The sequence below is a fragment of the Sphaerodactylus townsendi genome, linkage group LG05 (assembly GCF_021028975.2).
Source record: "Sphaerodactylus townsendi isolate TG3544 linkage group LG05, MPM_Stown_v2.3, whole genome shotgun sequence".
Taxonomy (NCBI): Eukaryota; Metazoa; Chordata; class Lepidosauria; order Squamata; family Sphaerodactylidae; genus Sphaerodactylus; species Sphaerodactylus townsendi.
The window spans coordinates 98,075,235-98,088,066 of NC_059429.1; the positions used below are offsets into that span (position 1 = coordinate 98,075,235).

General features: G+C 44.3%; 1 protein-coding gene across 1 annotated transcript in view; it reads left to right on the forward strand.

Moving 5' to 3' along the window:
• Positions 1 to 714: 714 nt before the first annotated feature.
• The window catches only part of LOC125433382 (receptor-type tyrosine-protein phosphatase V-like), a 56,528-nt gene continuing 44,410 nt past the window's right edge, over positions 715 to 12,832 (forward strand). Inside the window, exons 1-6 of the mRNA XM_048497885.1 lie at positions 715 to 750; positions 1,945 to 2,008; positions 6,865 to 7,131; positions 10,517 to 10,786; positions 11,599 to 11,628; positions 11,790 to 12,059. Coding sequence (XP_048353842.1) covers positions 715 to 750; positions 1,945 to 2,008; positions 6,865 to 7,131; positions 10,517 to 10,786; positions 11,599 to 11,628; positions 11,790 to 12,059 — 937 coding nt within the window. The remainder of the gene's footprint in view (positions 751 to 1,944; positions 2,009 to 6,864; positions 7,132 to 10,516; positions 10,787 to 11,598; positions 11,629 to 11,789; positions 12,060 to 12,832) is intronic.

The following is a 12,832-nucleotide window of genomic DNA, read 5'->3' on the forward strand; positions in this document are numbered from 1 at the left end:
ATGGAATTACACAGGCAGTGGTGATAGCCAGTAGCACTAAAACAGACTTCTCTTAAGAATTCATTAAATGAATATCATAGAGAGGAGCCATACTATCATCATGCCACCAGGGACAGCTATTGCTGCCATGGTCTGCTTATGAATTTTCCAGGGATACCTGACTGTCAAAGCTGTCAATTTTTCAACCAGACAGCACAACCATTCCTTGAAGAGCAGCTTAGTGTACAGACTAGGGATGCTGCAAACTTTGCAATGAACATGTTCAGTAGGCAAAAGTGCCACCTTTAGCAGCTGTAATCACCCATGAACAGAAAGTCTGCTGGAAGGAGGGTTAGGGGCAGGATGCACTGGCTGGCTGGCTGCTTGATTGATTTATGTTATTGATGAGCAACAAGCAGTGACAACAAGTCACCAGAACCATCAGGCTGTGAGATGCATGTGTGTGAAAATCTGCCAGCTGCGCTGTACTGTACTAGCAATATACCTCATTTTAAATATGATGCTATCTATGGATACTTAAATCTGGAGAGTGGGGCCAAGAACAGTCAAGACAGATCTTTCTACAAACCTAGAAAAAGTCCATAGTTTTCAGGAAAAAAAATTGAAATATGGGCAGAGGGGGGAAGGAATTAAACCACACTCAGGAATGGCTATAGGAAAGGGGAAGAAGCAGTTTAATTCCTCTCCCCCTCTGGACTATTTTCCCCACTCAGAATGGTCATCTGCTTCTTGGTGTTTTTCTACCTGCAGGTATGTCGTCTCATGGAGCAAGTGGGAAAACACTAAGGCCCTTTCCGCACAGGTGGTTTATGGCACCCTGGGGATGGCAAAAACGCTGTCCCCAGGGAGCCATTTTCTCCGCGACGAGGGTGGCGTAGTTTTATTACCGTGCAGTCAGCTGGCCCGCTTGAGTCAGGGTGCAAAGCCGGCGTTTCCCAACCTCGCTTGGCAAGCGAGGTTGTTGGGAAACACCGGCTTCCAGGCACCTTCCCTCTCCCCCGACCAGGCAACTCACCTGTCCTGCAGCCCTCCGGCGCGTTGCCGAGGCCTGGGGACACGCCCCCTTTGCCCTGCGACCCTGGGGCGGTCGCACAGGGCAGGGGGGCGTGTCCCCTGGCCTTGGCGATGTGCCGGAGGGCCGCAGGACAGGTGAGTCACTCTGACGACGGCGCAGCTCTGCGCCGTCGTCCCTGCCGTTTCTGGGACCGTCCATGTGAACGGTCCCAGAGGGGTCGGGTCAGCGTGGATTGTGCCGACCTTACCCCTTCCGCCTCCGTGCGATAAGAGAGGAAGGAGTTACACAACCCTTCCTTTCACCATTATTTTGCTTAAGCTCACAGGCATTCAAAGCTGCTTTTGGTTAATAAAATCCATCAGGACAAAGTTACATGCAAAGGCACATAACATCCCTTGAATGGGGGGGGGGGGGGCTGGGCATGGTGGACTTTCTAGGGAGAACCAACCTGGGCTGTTGTTAACCAGACCTTGCTGCTTCTGATCAGTTTTGATGGGATCAGTCCTGGGACAGTTCTCAGCACTTTGCCCAAACTGGAAGCTGTATGTGTTTTTCTCTCCCATTTCCCTTCCTCCTTGATACATCAAAATCACAAGATCCACACATTGATCCCTGTAAATCCAAATGGCAGACCAGGGATCAGCAGGACTATGGCATGTGAGAGTATCAAAAAAGCACGTATCCTCCCTTATTAATTTTGTTCATCTTTCTTGCAGTATCTTTCCCGTACTTCTGGTTAATATTACAGTGATAAATCAGCCCTGCAGAAAGCTGTAATGTGAATACCTTTGGACTTTTAAAACCACAAACCTATCTGTACCAGTTGGCCACATCAGGGAGACAAGGATGGGTAGAGATGCTGCTTCTTTCTCTTTACTTTGCCTCACCTACATTAAACCACTGAAGGTATTTTTATCCCAACCTCACAGGATGCCAAATGCAACCAAACAGACTGGCAAAGAAATCCAGGAGCAGGACTGTCTGACGAGAATGGTGAGTTTTCTTCCTTCCGGGAGTTCCCATCTGGGGAGAAAACAGGGCTGTCTTTAACTGTGTGTTATCATGGGTGCAGAGTCGACATTTGTCTGAGAGCCAGCCATATCTCCCTGAAACCAGGAGAGCAGGAGAGACCTGAGGATGTCGACAAGAAGTGGAAACATTCTTCCCTGGAGCAGGGAGAGACTTGGTTTCACTGTGGGCAGAGACTTTCTCTTCCTTTGTGCAGATCAGCCAGGAACTTCCTTCTCACCTGGTTTCCATGAATACAAAGTACAGGGGGTGGGGGTGGGGGTGGGGGCAAACAGGGCTGCACTAAGTTCTTTTCAATCCTAAAATGAAAGGGTCATGTGATGTGCTGGCACTGCTGGAGCGGGAGGCAGATCTTTCTGTGGCTTTCTCTCTCTTTTAAATGGCTGGTAATGCACTTAGATTGATAAGCTGACCATACGTGGGAAAGAATTTTACATTTGAAAAATAAAATGGTTCACAAAATTATAGAGATAAACATGTTACTAGTTTCTACTGTTTGCATTTTACTCCAAGGACCTCAAAGCAGAATACCTAGTCTTCTTTTTGTCCTCATAACAGTTCTGTGAGAGAGGTTAGTCTGAAAGCAACAAATGAGGCAAGGCCACCCAGGGAGTTTCATGGCTGAGTAGAGGTTTCAACTTGGGTCTCCTTAGTTCTAGTCTAACCACCACACAAAAATGGCTGTTAGATATTTTATAGATAAGTGGTGTTCTACATTTCCAGCCCTGGAACACACTAAGCATGGGACCTATTAAGCTGCAGGCACGAGACAGACATCAGAGACACATGACAGGAATACAGAGTATCTGGATTATGACCTTTTTGGTGTCTAGGCCAGAACTGTAGGCAGTAGTCCAAGGGTTGGAAGACACAAAGGAGGTATATAAAGAAGGAGAACCCAAGGAGTACCTCTTTTCACCACTGAGTGACCTCATCTCACCATCTTACAACTCTGTTCAGTGTGTCTGCACAAAAAGGCAAAGGGGTACATGGCATCCTAGCTGTCTAGACATAAATTCTAGTATCCGGTCCTTTTAAAAGACAGTAAAGAATAAGAGTTTGGATTAATACCCCACCTTTCTCTCCTGTAAGGAGTCTCAAAGAGGCTTACAAAGTCCTTCCCTTCCTCACCCCACAACAGACACCTTGTGAGGTATGGAGGGCTGAGAGTTGGCTTTAGGTGGAGAAGGGGGGAACAAATCCAGTTCACCAGTTAAAAGTCTGCCACTTATGTGGAGGAGTGGAGAATCAAACCTAGTTTGCCAGATTAGAGTCCACCTACTCTTAACCACTAAACCATGCTGGAATGAAAAAACATGACTGCTCCATACAGACTTATCTGAAGGTCCCAACACTTTGGTTGAAGCCTTCTGCTATACATGGTTGTGAAAGTTGCACAATCACTTTCCATACAATAATAATAATAATAATAATAGCATATTAAAGTGCCATCTAGGAAAAATACAGTATTTTCACAGGCTGCACTGATACCATGGACTGCCAAAAGAGAAATAAGTGAGTTCTGTATTAAATCAAGCCTAAAGTCTTCCTAAAAGCTTAAATGACTAAACTGTGGCTATTTACATTAGTCATATTACAAGAAGACTCACTGGTAGGAAAAATTGGAAGTAGTAAGAAAAAAGGAAGACCCAACATCAAATGGAATAATTCTATAAAGAAAACCACAACCCACAGTTTGCAAGACCTGAGCAAGGCTGTTAACAATGGCCCCTTCCACACATACAGAATAATGCACATTCAATCCACTTTCACAATGGTTTGAAAGTGGATTTTGCTATTCCGCACAGTAAAATCCAGCCGTAAAGTGCATTGAAAGTGGATTGAAAGTGCATTATTCTGCATGTGTGGAAGGAGCCAATAATATGTTTTGTAGGACATTAATTCATACGGTTGCTATAAATTGGAAGAGATTTGACAGCACTTAAAACACACAGAGAGATTTTCCCAGAGCCTGTATAGGTAATCTACATGATTACCACTCACAGAACCTTTTGGAGTGAGATTTAGTATGCAAGAATAAGACTAAACTAACCAGGTTTCACACCAAGATGAAACTTCACTATGTTGTTTTCAGGTGGAAAGGAGTGCCTCCCTGTTAGGGACAGAGCTTCTTTCATCCCTTTCTGACTTGATTTGAATTGCTGCTCATCTTCTCCATGTATGGGCTTTCAAGCAGCTAAAAACAGCATTCTAATAGTGCATTGGTTGAGTTTAAGATGTTATGGCATGCTTTTAAAAATTAGAGGAAACTAAAATAACATAAAATTATAAGAGCAAACTTTTGAGTTCTCTTAATTAAGGTATATGCTGAATATAAAATTGTATCTTTCAAGACATTGTGGAAAATCACACAGACTGTAGCTTGCTTAAAATGGAGACCAAGTGGTCTTGCAGATCATATAGTGATCAGTACAAGATGGATTTCAGGATCTGCTACAGGCTCTCCTGGAATGATAAAATTAAACAAAAACTGAGATCTCTCCTTTCTAACATAAAAGCCAACTCTTCACAGTGCTGTTCAGAACATACTAATTCCTGTAAGTAGCAGAACAATAGGGTAGACCTTATCCTCAAAAGCTGGAGATTCATTGTAGATGGCATGCTCCAGGTATGTAAAAAGAAAGGCAGAAAGAGAAGTGACTGGTGAAGTCAATTTGTATAGCTGTCCAAGTGGCCAGACATACTGGCAATGCCTGCTAAGGGTGTTAATATTTGCAATATACTTTTCCATCTGGAAAGCAAAACTATCTGCCACTTTGCAAGACTTTGCAACTGATTGCTTTTTTCCAGCCAAAATTAAGAACATAAGAACAAGCCAGCTGGATCAGACCAGAGTCCATCTAGTCCAGCTCTCTGCTACTCGCAGTGGCCCACCAGGTGCCTTTGGGAGTTCACATGTAGGATGTGAAAGCAATGGCCTTCTGTGGCTGTTGCTCCCGAGCACCTGGACTGTTAAGGCATTTGCAATCTCAGATCAAAGAGGATCAAGATTGGTAGCCATAAATCGACACTTCTCCTCCATAAATCTGTCCAAGCCCCTTTTAAAGCTATCCAGGTTAGTGGCCATCACCACCTCCTGTGGCAGCATATTCCAAACACCAATCACACGTTGCGTGAAGAAGTGTTTCCTTTTATTAGTTCTAATTCTTCCCCCCAGCATTTTCAATGAATGCCCCTGGTTCTAGTATTGTGAGAAAAGAGAGAAAAATTCTCCTCTCTGTCAACATTTTACCCCATGCATAATTTTACATAGACTTCAATCATATCCCCCTCAGACGTCTTCCTCTCCAAACTAAAGAGTCTTCCAAACGCTGCAGCCTTTCCTCATAAAGGAAGGTGCTGCAGTCCCTCAATCATCCTACATTAGCCTCCTTCTCTGCACTCTTCTTCTATCTCTTCCAATATCCTTTTTTTGAGATGTATGACCAGAACTGAACCACCAAGTACTCCAAGTCGCGGTTCGCATCTCACAGCTTTATATAAGGGCATGACAATCTTTGCAGTTTTATTTCTCAATTCCTTTCCTAATTATCCCCAGCATAGAGTTTGCCTTTTTTTCACATCTGCCATACATTGCGTTGACATTCCCATGGAACTATCAACTAAGACGCTTCAAATCCCTTTCTATTGGTCTGTGACTGATAGCACTTTTGACCCCTCGTAGCATGTATGTGAAGTTTGGATTTTTTGCCCCTATGTGCATCACTTTTGCATTTTGCTACATTGAACTGCATTTGCCATTTCTTAGCCCACTCACCTAATTTATCAAGGTCCGGGCTTGGAGCTCCTCGCATAATCCTTTGTGGTTCTCACTCAATCCCCTACATAATTTGGTATCATCTGCAAACTTGGCCACCACGCTTACCCACCCCTACTTCCAAGGTCATTTATGAATAGGGTTAAAAGAGCACTGGTCCCAATCACAGGGATCCTTGGGGGACACTGCACTCCCTACATCTCTCCATTGTGAGAATTTCCCATTTACACCCACTCTTTGCTTCCTGTTTCTCAACCAGTTTTTAATCCATAGGAGGACTTCCCCTCTTATTCCTTCATTGCTGAGTTTTCTCAATAGTCTCTGGTGAGGAACTTTGTCAAAAGCCTTTTGGAAATCCAAGTAGACAATGTCCACTGGTTCCCCCTTATCCACATGCCTGTTTACATCCTCAAAGAACTCTAGTAAGTTTGTAAGACAGGATTTGCCTCTGCAAAATTGCCATAAAAACAATAAGAATATTCATCTGATGCAGATATAAAATGTTGCACTTCTTGGGAAAATGCGATGTCCCCAGAACAAAATGCTACTGTTGAGGTAGTTCTGCAAAGTGTGTATGCAGGAAATGGGAAACAAATGTCCATTTACCACAGACAGGAAAGATTATGCAGAAAGTCCTCCCCCAAAAACATTAGGTTTTTTAAAAAATCTTCCTACCCACGCATCTGCCAGCTGAAACCAAATTCTGTTAACTCAGGAAGTCATGGTGGGATAGCAACAGATCTGCAATTTCCTTGAGCTTTAATTAACCTGCGTACATGTTTCGACAACTCCTAATTATCATATTCAGAATTCTCAGGTTGGTGAGTTCATCACAGGCTACCTAGAATACATTACCAATTTCCACAAATAAACATCTGGGACAAAGTAACTCAGGGATAAAATAGGCTTTGCAATAAATCAGGACAGAGACCTGTTGCTAATGTATAAGCAGTATTCTAAATAAGGACCAAAGCAAAATTAAGAGAAATCCTAAGCAGTGTATTGAATGTATTATACAAATAAATGTTCCACCTTCCTGCAGGACACCTCCTGAATGTCACTGTCAGGAACCACGGCCACTCTGACTCCCTTTTCCTGTCCTGGAACAAACCTTTGGGAGATATCCAAGGATTCTTGCTGGCTGTTTATGCCTTGGAGACCAACACTCTGCTGCAGAATGGATCAGCTGGATTCAATGCTACCAGCTTCAACTTCCAGGGCTTGCTTCCTGGAACACAGTACAATATTGAAGTCACTGCTTTGCTGGCTTGTGAACAGAATTTCAGTGGAAGAGTCACTGGGCAAACAGGTTAGTTGGAGAAAGACGTTTTTCATCATTTTGAATAGAGTTGGCATGTTCAGATCAGTGGCATAGCTTTGGGGAGGGGGCTGGAGCCCCAGGCGCCACTTCCTGGGGGCGTATTTTGTGGAGTCCAGGACAGGGGTGCAGTTGAATGTCAGCAAGTGGGGCTCACCCCACCCTGATCTCCATGTGGAGATTGGAGCAGCAAGGGCCCATTTGATCCTGGCCTCAGCCGGACTTGGATCCAGCTTTAAACTACAGGCTGAGCACGGTGGACAGTGGGGGTGAGGCAAGCCCTCCTCACCAGCATTCAACTGCAACCCTGTCCCTAATAGGGTTGGGACTCAGCAGTGTGAGAGTAGTGCTGTTTTACATAGCTACACCCCTGGCTTTGGATACATGTTGACCACGTGGGCTCAGCACAGTGCATTATTCAATAGAAACCTTCCACTGGCACACTATGCTACACAGGTAGCATATACTCCTTCTCTGGCTATCAGAAGGGAGAGTCACTTGGGCAGAAAGGAAGCATGATCTTTGTTGGTCTGTCTTTTGGTCTGGGGAGTATGCCCAATGGAGACCTCACAGTACATGGCTGAAGGTACAGAAACCAAAGGGATCCTTATCTTGCCCAGACTAAAAGGTGGCAACAGTGGAACAGTGTTTCAACTTTTAGCTAATACTTTCTGCCACTCATGTTTCTCCTATGGCTAGTTCTGGGAGACTTTCTCTATCTTTGTTCTTGGGATGGGGGAAGACATTCACTCTTCAGACACAAACACATGAAAGCCCTTCAAACATTACGAGAATGCGTGATCACCCAGAGAGAACGTGCCGAGAATTTCCTCATTCATATCACCTGGTTTGGATTTTGGATCAAAAGAGATTTTATGTTAATTGTTCCAGAGTGCGTTGCTCTAGTTGAGTCAGAGTCTCTGAGCTAGATATTATATGATTGGTCGTTATGTACCAAGAGGCAGAAACCATCACACTAGGTCAAATATATTACATATGTATGATATCAATAAGTGAAAAGATAATTTCAAATAAACATTCCAGCCCTGCATGAATGGTACATGCATTCCCACAAAGGAAATAACAGACAGGAGCGTAGCCCTTTAAGAAGAAAGATGCAAGTCTGGCCCTTCTGTCATGCAATGCTGTACCTTTTGAGTCCGTCCCTCTTCCAGTGCTTTTCTGTGAGAAGGGCTATTTTCTGATTATTATTTTTTGTTTCATGATTCCGTTCTGCATTCTTAGCTAATTATTTCATTCCAGAAACATCTGAATCAGAGAGCCAAAGGAACATGTTGTTTGGTACATGCAAGATGGTTTCCATTAACATCTCAATCCTAGTGTTCTTTCTAACTTGGAAGTCATTCTCATTAACTGGAATGGAATTTACTTCCAAGTAGATTTGCTTAGGTCAGCTTAGTGTATTTCTTGCTTTCTTACTGCCTGTTTCTCTCATTATTATTTTTTTGTATGAGTAATAACCATGCATCAAATCAGATGCTTCTGGCCATGCTGCAAGGAGTTTCTCTTCCTTTGACTTGCATCCAAGACGGATGTCTTTGCGTGAGCCGTCAGGGTCCCCAATCCTGCCTGGTGTCTGCATTAATATCAGCTCAGAAATGTTTCTGATGGTTATATTCCAATAGCATCTCTTTCTTAAACCGCCCAAGGTTTTCTGTTAGATCAATTGATTTGGGTCAGTCTGTTTTAGACAAGCTGTACAACTTTATGGAGCTCTTTTCAGGCTTATTCGTCAGCCAATATCTTTTCCACAATACATATTTTTAGCAGTGCTCCTGACTTGTTCTCCAGTGTCAAGCTGCAGTAGGGGGCAGTCTGATGGCCGAATCCAGAGGGAGGGCCAAATTGTTGGATGTGGTGCCATGCCAACACATCTGCCCACTCTGCTGACATCAGGGGTACCCCCCCCCCCAGTGGAGAGGACAAAGATGCTGGCATCCTGGCACCCCACAGCTCCATGGCAGCAAACCCCAGAAGTGGACACCACTGTGGAGCAATGCTGGTGTCAGATTGATTGCTGGCATGGAGGGAAGGGGGTCAGCTGGGGCATTCCTGGGGGTCAAGCTGACTTTAATGCTGGAAACACCATGGCCAGGGCTTGTCATCGAAAAAGGGTGGCATAACTCCATTAAGGCCTATGGAGGGCTTCCAGGCAGCTGTTTTTTAAATTTTTGCTGCACTTCCGCACCACCTGGAAGCCCTCTGTAGGCTGCGTGGTGTGGCAGCAGCGCCGTCCCCAGCCTCCTCAGCCTGTGAATTGGGTTGCCTGTCACATTAGATGTAATAAGTTTGAAACACAGCAACACACCATGTCTTCTGTCTGTGTTAATATGATCTCCTTTGTAGAATGTATGATTCTTGCAGGCAGATTCCCCTTTCCCATTTTTTGTTACCAAGTTGCAACCAACTTATGATGATCCCCATGGCATTTTCGAGGAAGAAGAGATTTAGAGGAGGTTTGCCATTGCTTGCCTCTGTGAAGCAGACCTTTTCTTCCGTGTATTGGGATACTTGGTTAATATAGAAGGGTTTGCCCAGTCATGGAAGTGTGATATCGAGTGCAGTAAATAAGTCACCCAGGAAGCGTATTACAAAAAGTAAAACTTACATTTATTCATGTAGATTGTGTTCACACTCAGGGTGCAATCAAAAGAAAGAAAGAAACCTAATCTAAAGAGTACTTTTCCTGGTCACAAGTGGCCAGCTAATTTGGCATTGTGTGTGTGGAAGTATGAGACATTATTTCTACAGGAGAGAGCTGTAGATATGTGTGACTCCTTGAAGATCCATGTGGAGAGTGGGAAGAACAATAAACACACAGAGAGAGGAGGGCTCAGAGGGCAGCTCCCAGCCTAAGACAAAGACAGGGACATCCAATTCAAGGAGATAATACTTATGCACACTTAGAGTGATGCATCAACTCCCAATGTCGCTCACTCCAACACCTTGATGGTCTCCCATCCAGGGCTGACTCTGCTTAGCTTCCAAGATCTCATGAGATCGAGTTATACAGGTCAGAGCGTTATATGGAATGAAAAAGAACTGTAATACTTTTACCAGAGCAGACCTCAACAGAGTCACACCCTTCTACACCCACGGGGTTAGAAGGGTGTAACTCTGCTCAGGACCGCTTTGCAAAGCATGCATCTTTTAGTTCAAAGCTGCAAATTCAACACCCTTGAGATGGACAGTAGCAAAGAAACAGACAAAGAAAAACCCTTTTGGAAATCTGCCCAGGGTGTGGGTGTGGGGTTCAAAGATAGATTTGGAGATCTGATAAAGAATGTGTGACAGTGCTTGCCCAGATGTGTTACTTGATGACAAGTCCAGTCTTTGAATGTGCATATTGTTTCAGTTCCTTCCCCTGCAAAGGATGTGACCCTGAGCACTCAGAGCAACCCTTCGGAGCTAGTGGCCTCCTGGAGTGAAGCCCCTGGTGGGAAAGATGGCTACCAGCTGGTTCTTTACCACACAGAATCACAAGCCATTGTCAGGAATGTGACCCTTCCAAAAGACGCCACCACTTACCAGTTTGACAAACTTCTGACTGGCAGCAAGTATGCCCTGCGCATCACCACATTGGCAGGTCACTCTGCGGCAAGCACCAGTGTACAGCAGTGGACAGGTAGGGGAAATAAGTGTTCTAACCAGGAGGGGTCGAAGGGTAAAAGCAACTCTGCAGAGACGGAGGTGTCTCTAGGGATCCATCTTTTTATCTATGTAGCACAATTTTGTATCTCACCTTTCTTCCACAGAGTAGTATCCATGATTTCCCTTTCCCTATTTTCTCTTCACAAGAACCCTGTTAGGTAGATTGGGCTGAGAGATACTGACTGGCACAGGATCACTTGGTGAGGTGAAAAACTTGAACCTAGATCTCCTGGATCCTAGACTGAAACTATCCACTGGCCTATACATTATATCACTTCATTAACATGCTTGATCAGGAGAGAAAAATATGCAGGAGCTAATGATTCAAGCTAAATTAACTCATATTGTCTAAAGTTCTCATAAATGGGGTTAGACTGTAAATATCTACTGGAATGGAGGAGGAAATATTCTCTGCAGGCAATGATGCAGGAAAGTGTTTGTAAACTAGAAGAAGCTGATGCTTTTTCCAGCATGTTGTACTGATTAAGAGCAATGGACTCTAATCTGGAGAACTAGGTTTAATCTGGAACCAGGACTATAATCTGGAGAACACACTCCACATGAAGCCACATGAGTGGCGGACTCTAATCTGGTGAACTGTATTTGTTTCCCCACTTCTATGTGTGAAGCCTGCTGGGTGACTTTGGGCTAGTCACAGTTCTCTCAGAACTCTCTGTTGTGAGAAGAAGAAGGGAAGGAGTTTGTAAACTGCTTTGAAACTCTGAACAATTGAAAAAAGCAGGATATAAATCTAAACTCCTCCTCTTCTTCTTTTCTTATTCTCAGCTTCTGGTATACCACAAGTGACTGGCATAGGTATGTATTTATAGGCAGGCCACTAAAATGGTGGGTTGACTTATTTGCAAGGTTGCCAGAATGTCTGCTGTTATGATTGGCCAGAGTTGGGTTGGCTGCTTCTTTCTTTTTTGGATTAGCAATGACCGCTGGCTTCATTTGGCTGTGATTTGTCCCTACAGCTCCTGTTGCCCCTAAGAAACTTTCTTTACAGAGCAAGCGCTCCAACTCCAGCCTTACTGCCTCATGGGCCAGCACAGGGGGAGCAGAGTGGCTGCATCTCGTCCTCCAAAACCTCCGCACTCCTACTGAAAGCATTCCTGTGTCAATCAGGAAGGGTGTGGACAGCTACACTTTTCGGCACCTGCAACCTGGTACCCTCTACTTCCTTAAGGTCAGCGTGTCAGCAGGGCATTATGAGACTGAGGGTCCCAATGCCACGGCTTATACATGTGAGTATAGGGCAGGATCCTTTTTGTGACATTATAAATGAAAGACTGGTCACAAGCTGTCTATCAAATGGGTGGCAAGCCAATCTCAGTCTATCAGATTGTTCCATAAAGATCTAGGGGCCATCCAGTGGTGGGATTCAAATAATTTAACAACTGGTTCTGGTGGTGGGATTCAAATAATTTAACAACTGGTTGTTTACAAGCACTATTTTAACAACCGGTTCTGCCGAAGTGGTGCGAACCTGCTGAATCCCACCATTGGGGCCATCCCTACCTATGTGGTCAAAACAATGAGCATAAACATGGCAGAGATGAAGATAAAATTGATGTTCAGACAGTTGTGGAGTTCCCCAATTTGGATCAGGGACGAAACATAGAGATAGGGGGATTTAACCATTTCTCCTTGTGTGGTTTTCATAACAGAGATTGGTTTCTTCCCCCCCCCCCCCCCCCTCCCGGGACCAACCGCAATTTAGGAGACTAATTTCTATTTTTAAAATGGCTTCAGAAGGAATGGGTTTCTTTTCCCATGCTGTGGTTCCTGTACACATGCGGTGGGAGTAAAGAAACACCACTCACTGCTCCTTTTTAAGGATGAAAAATACACTGGGGGATCTGATTGTAGATCTCCAATAAAATGTGCAGTCTTTAGTGTTATAGTATGCTGCAATCCTATATAGAGTTACTCCAGTTAATATCCATGGCTGAGAGTGGAGGAACTGCAGATGATTGCTCTGGTAATCTTTCACTTCCCTGTTTTGAAGAGCTTTTCC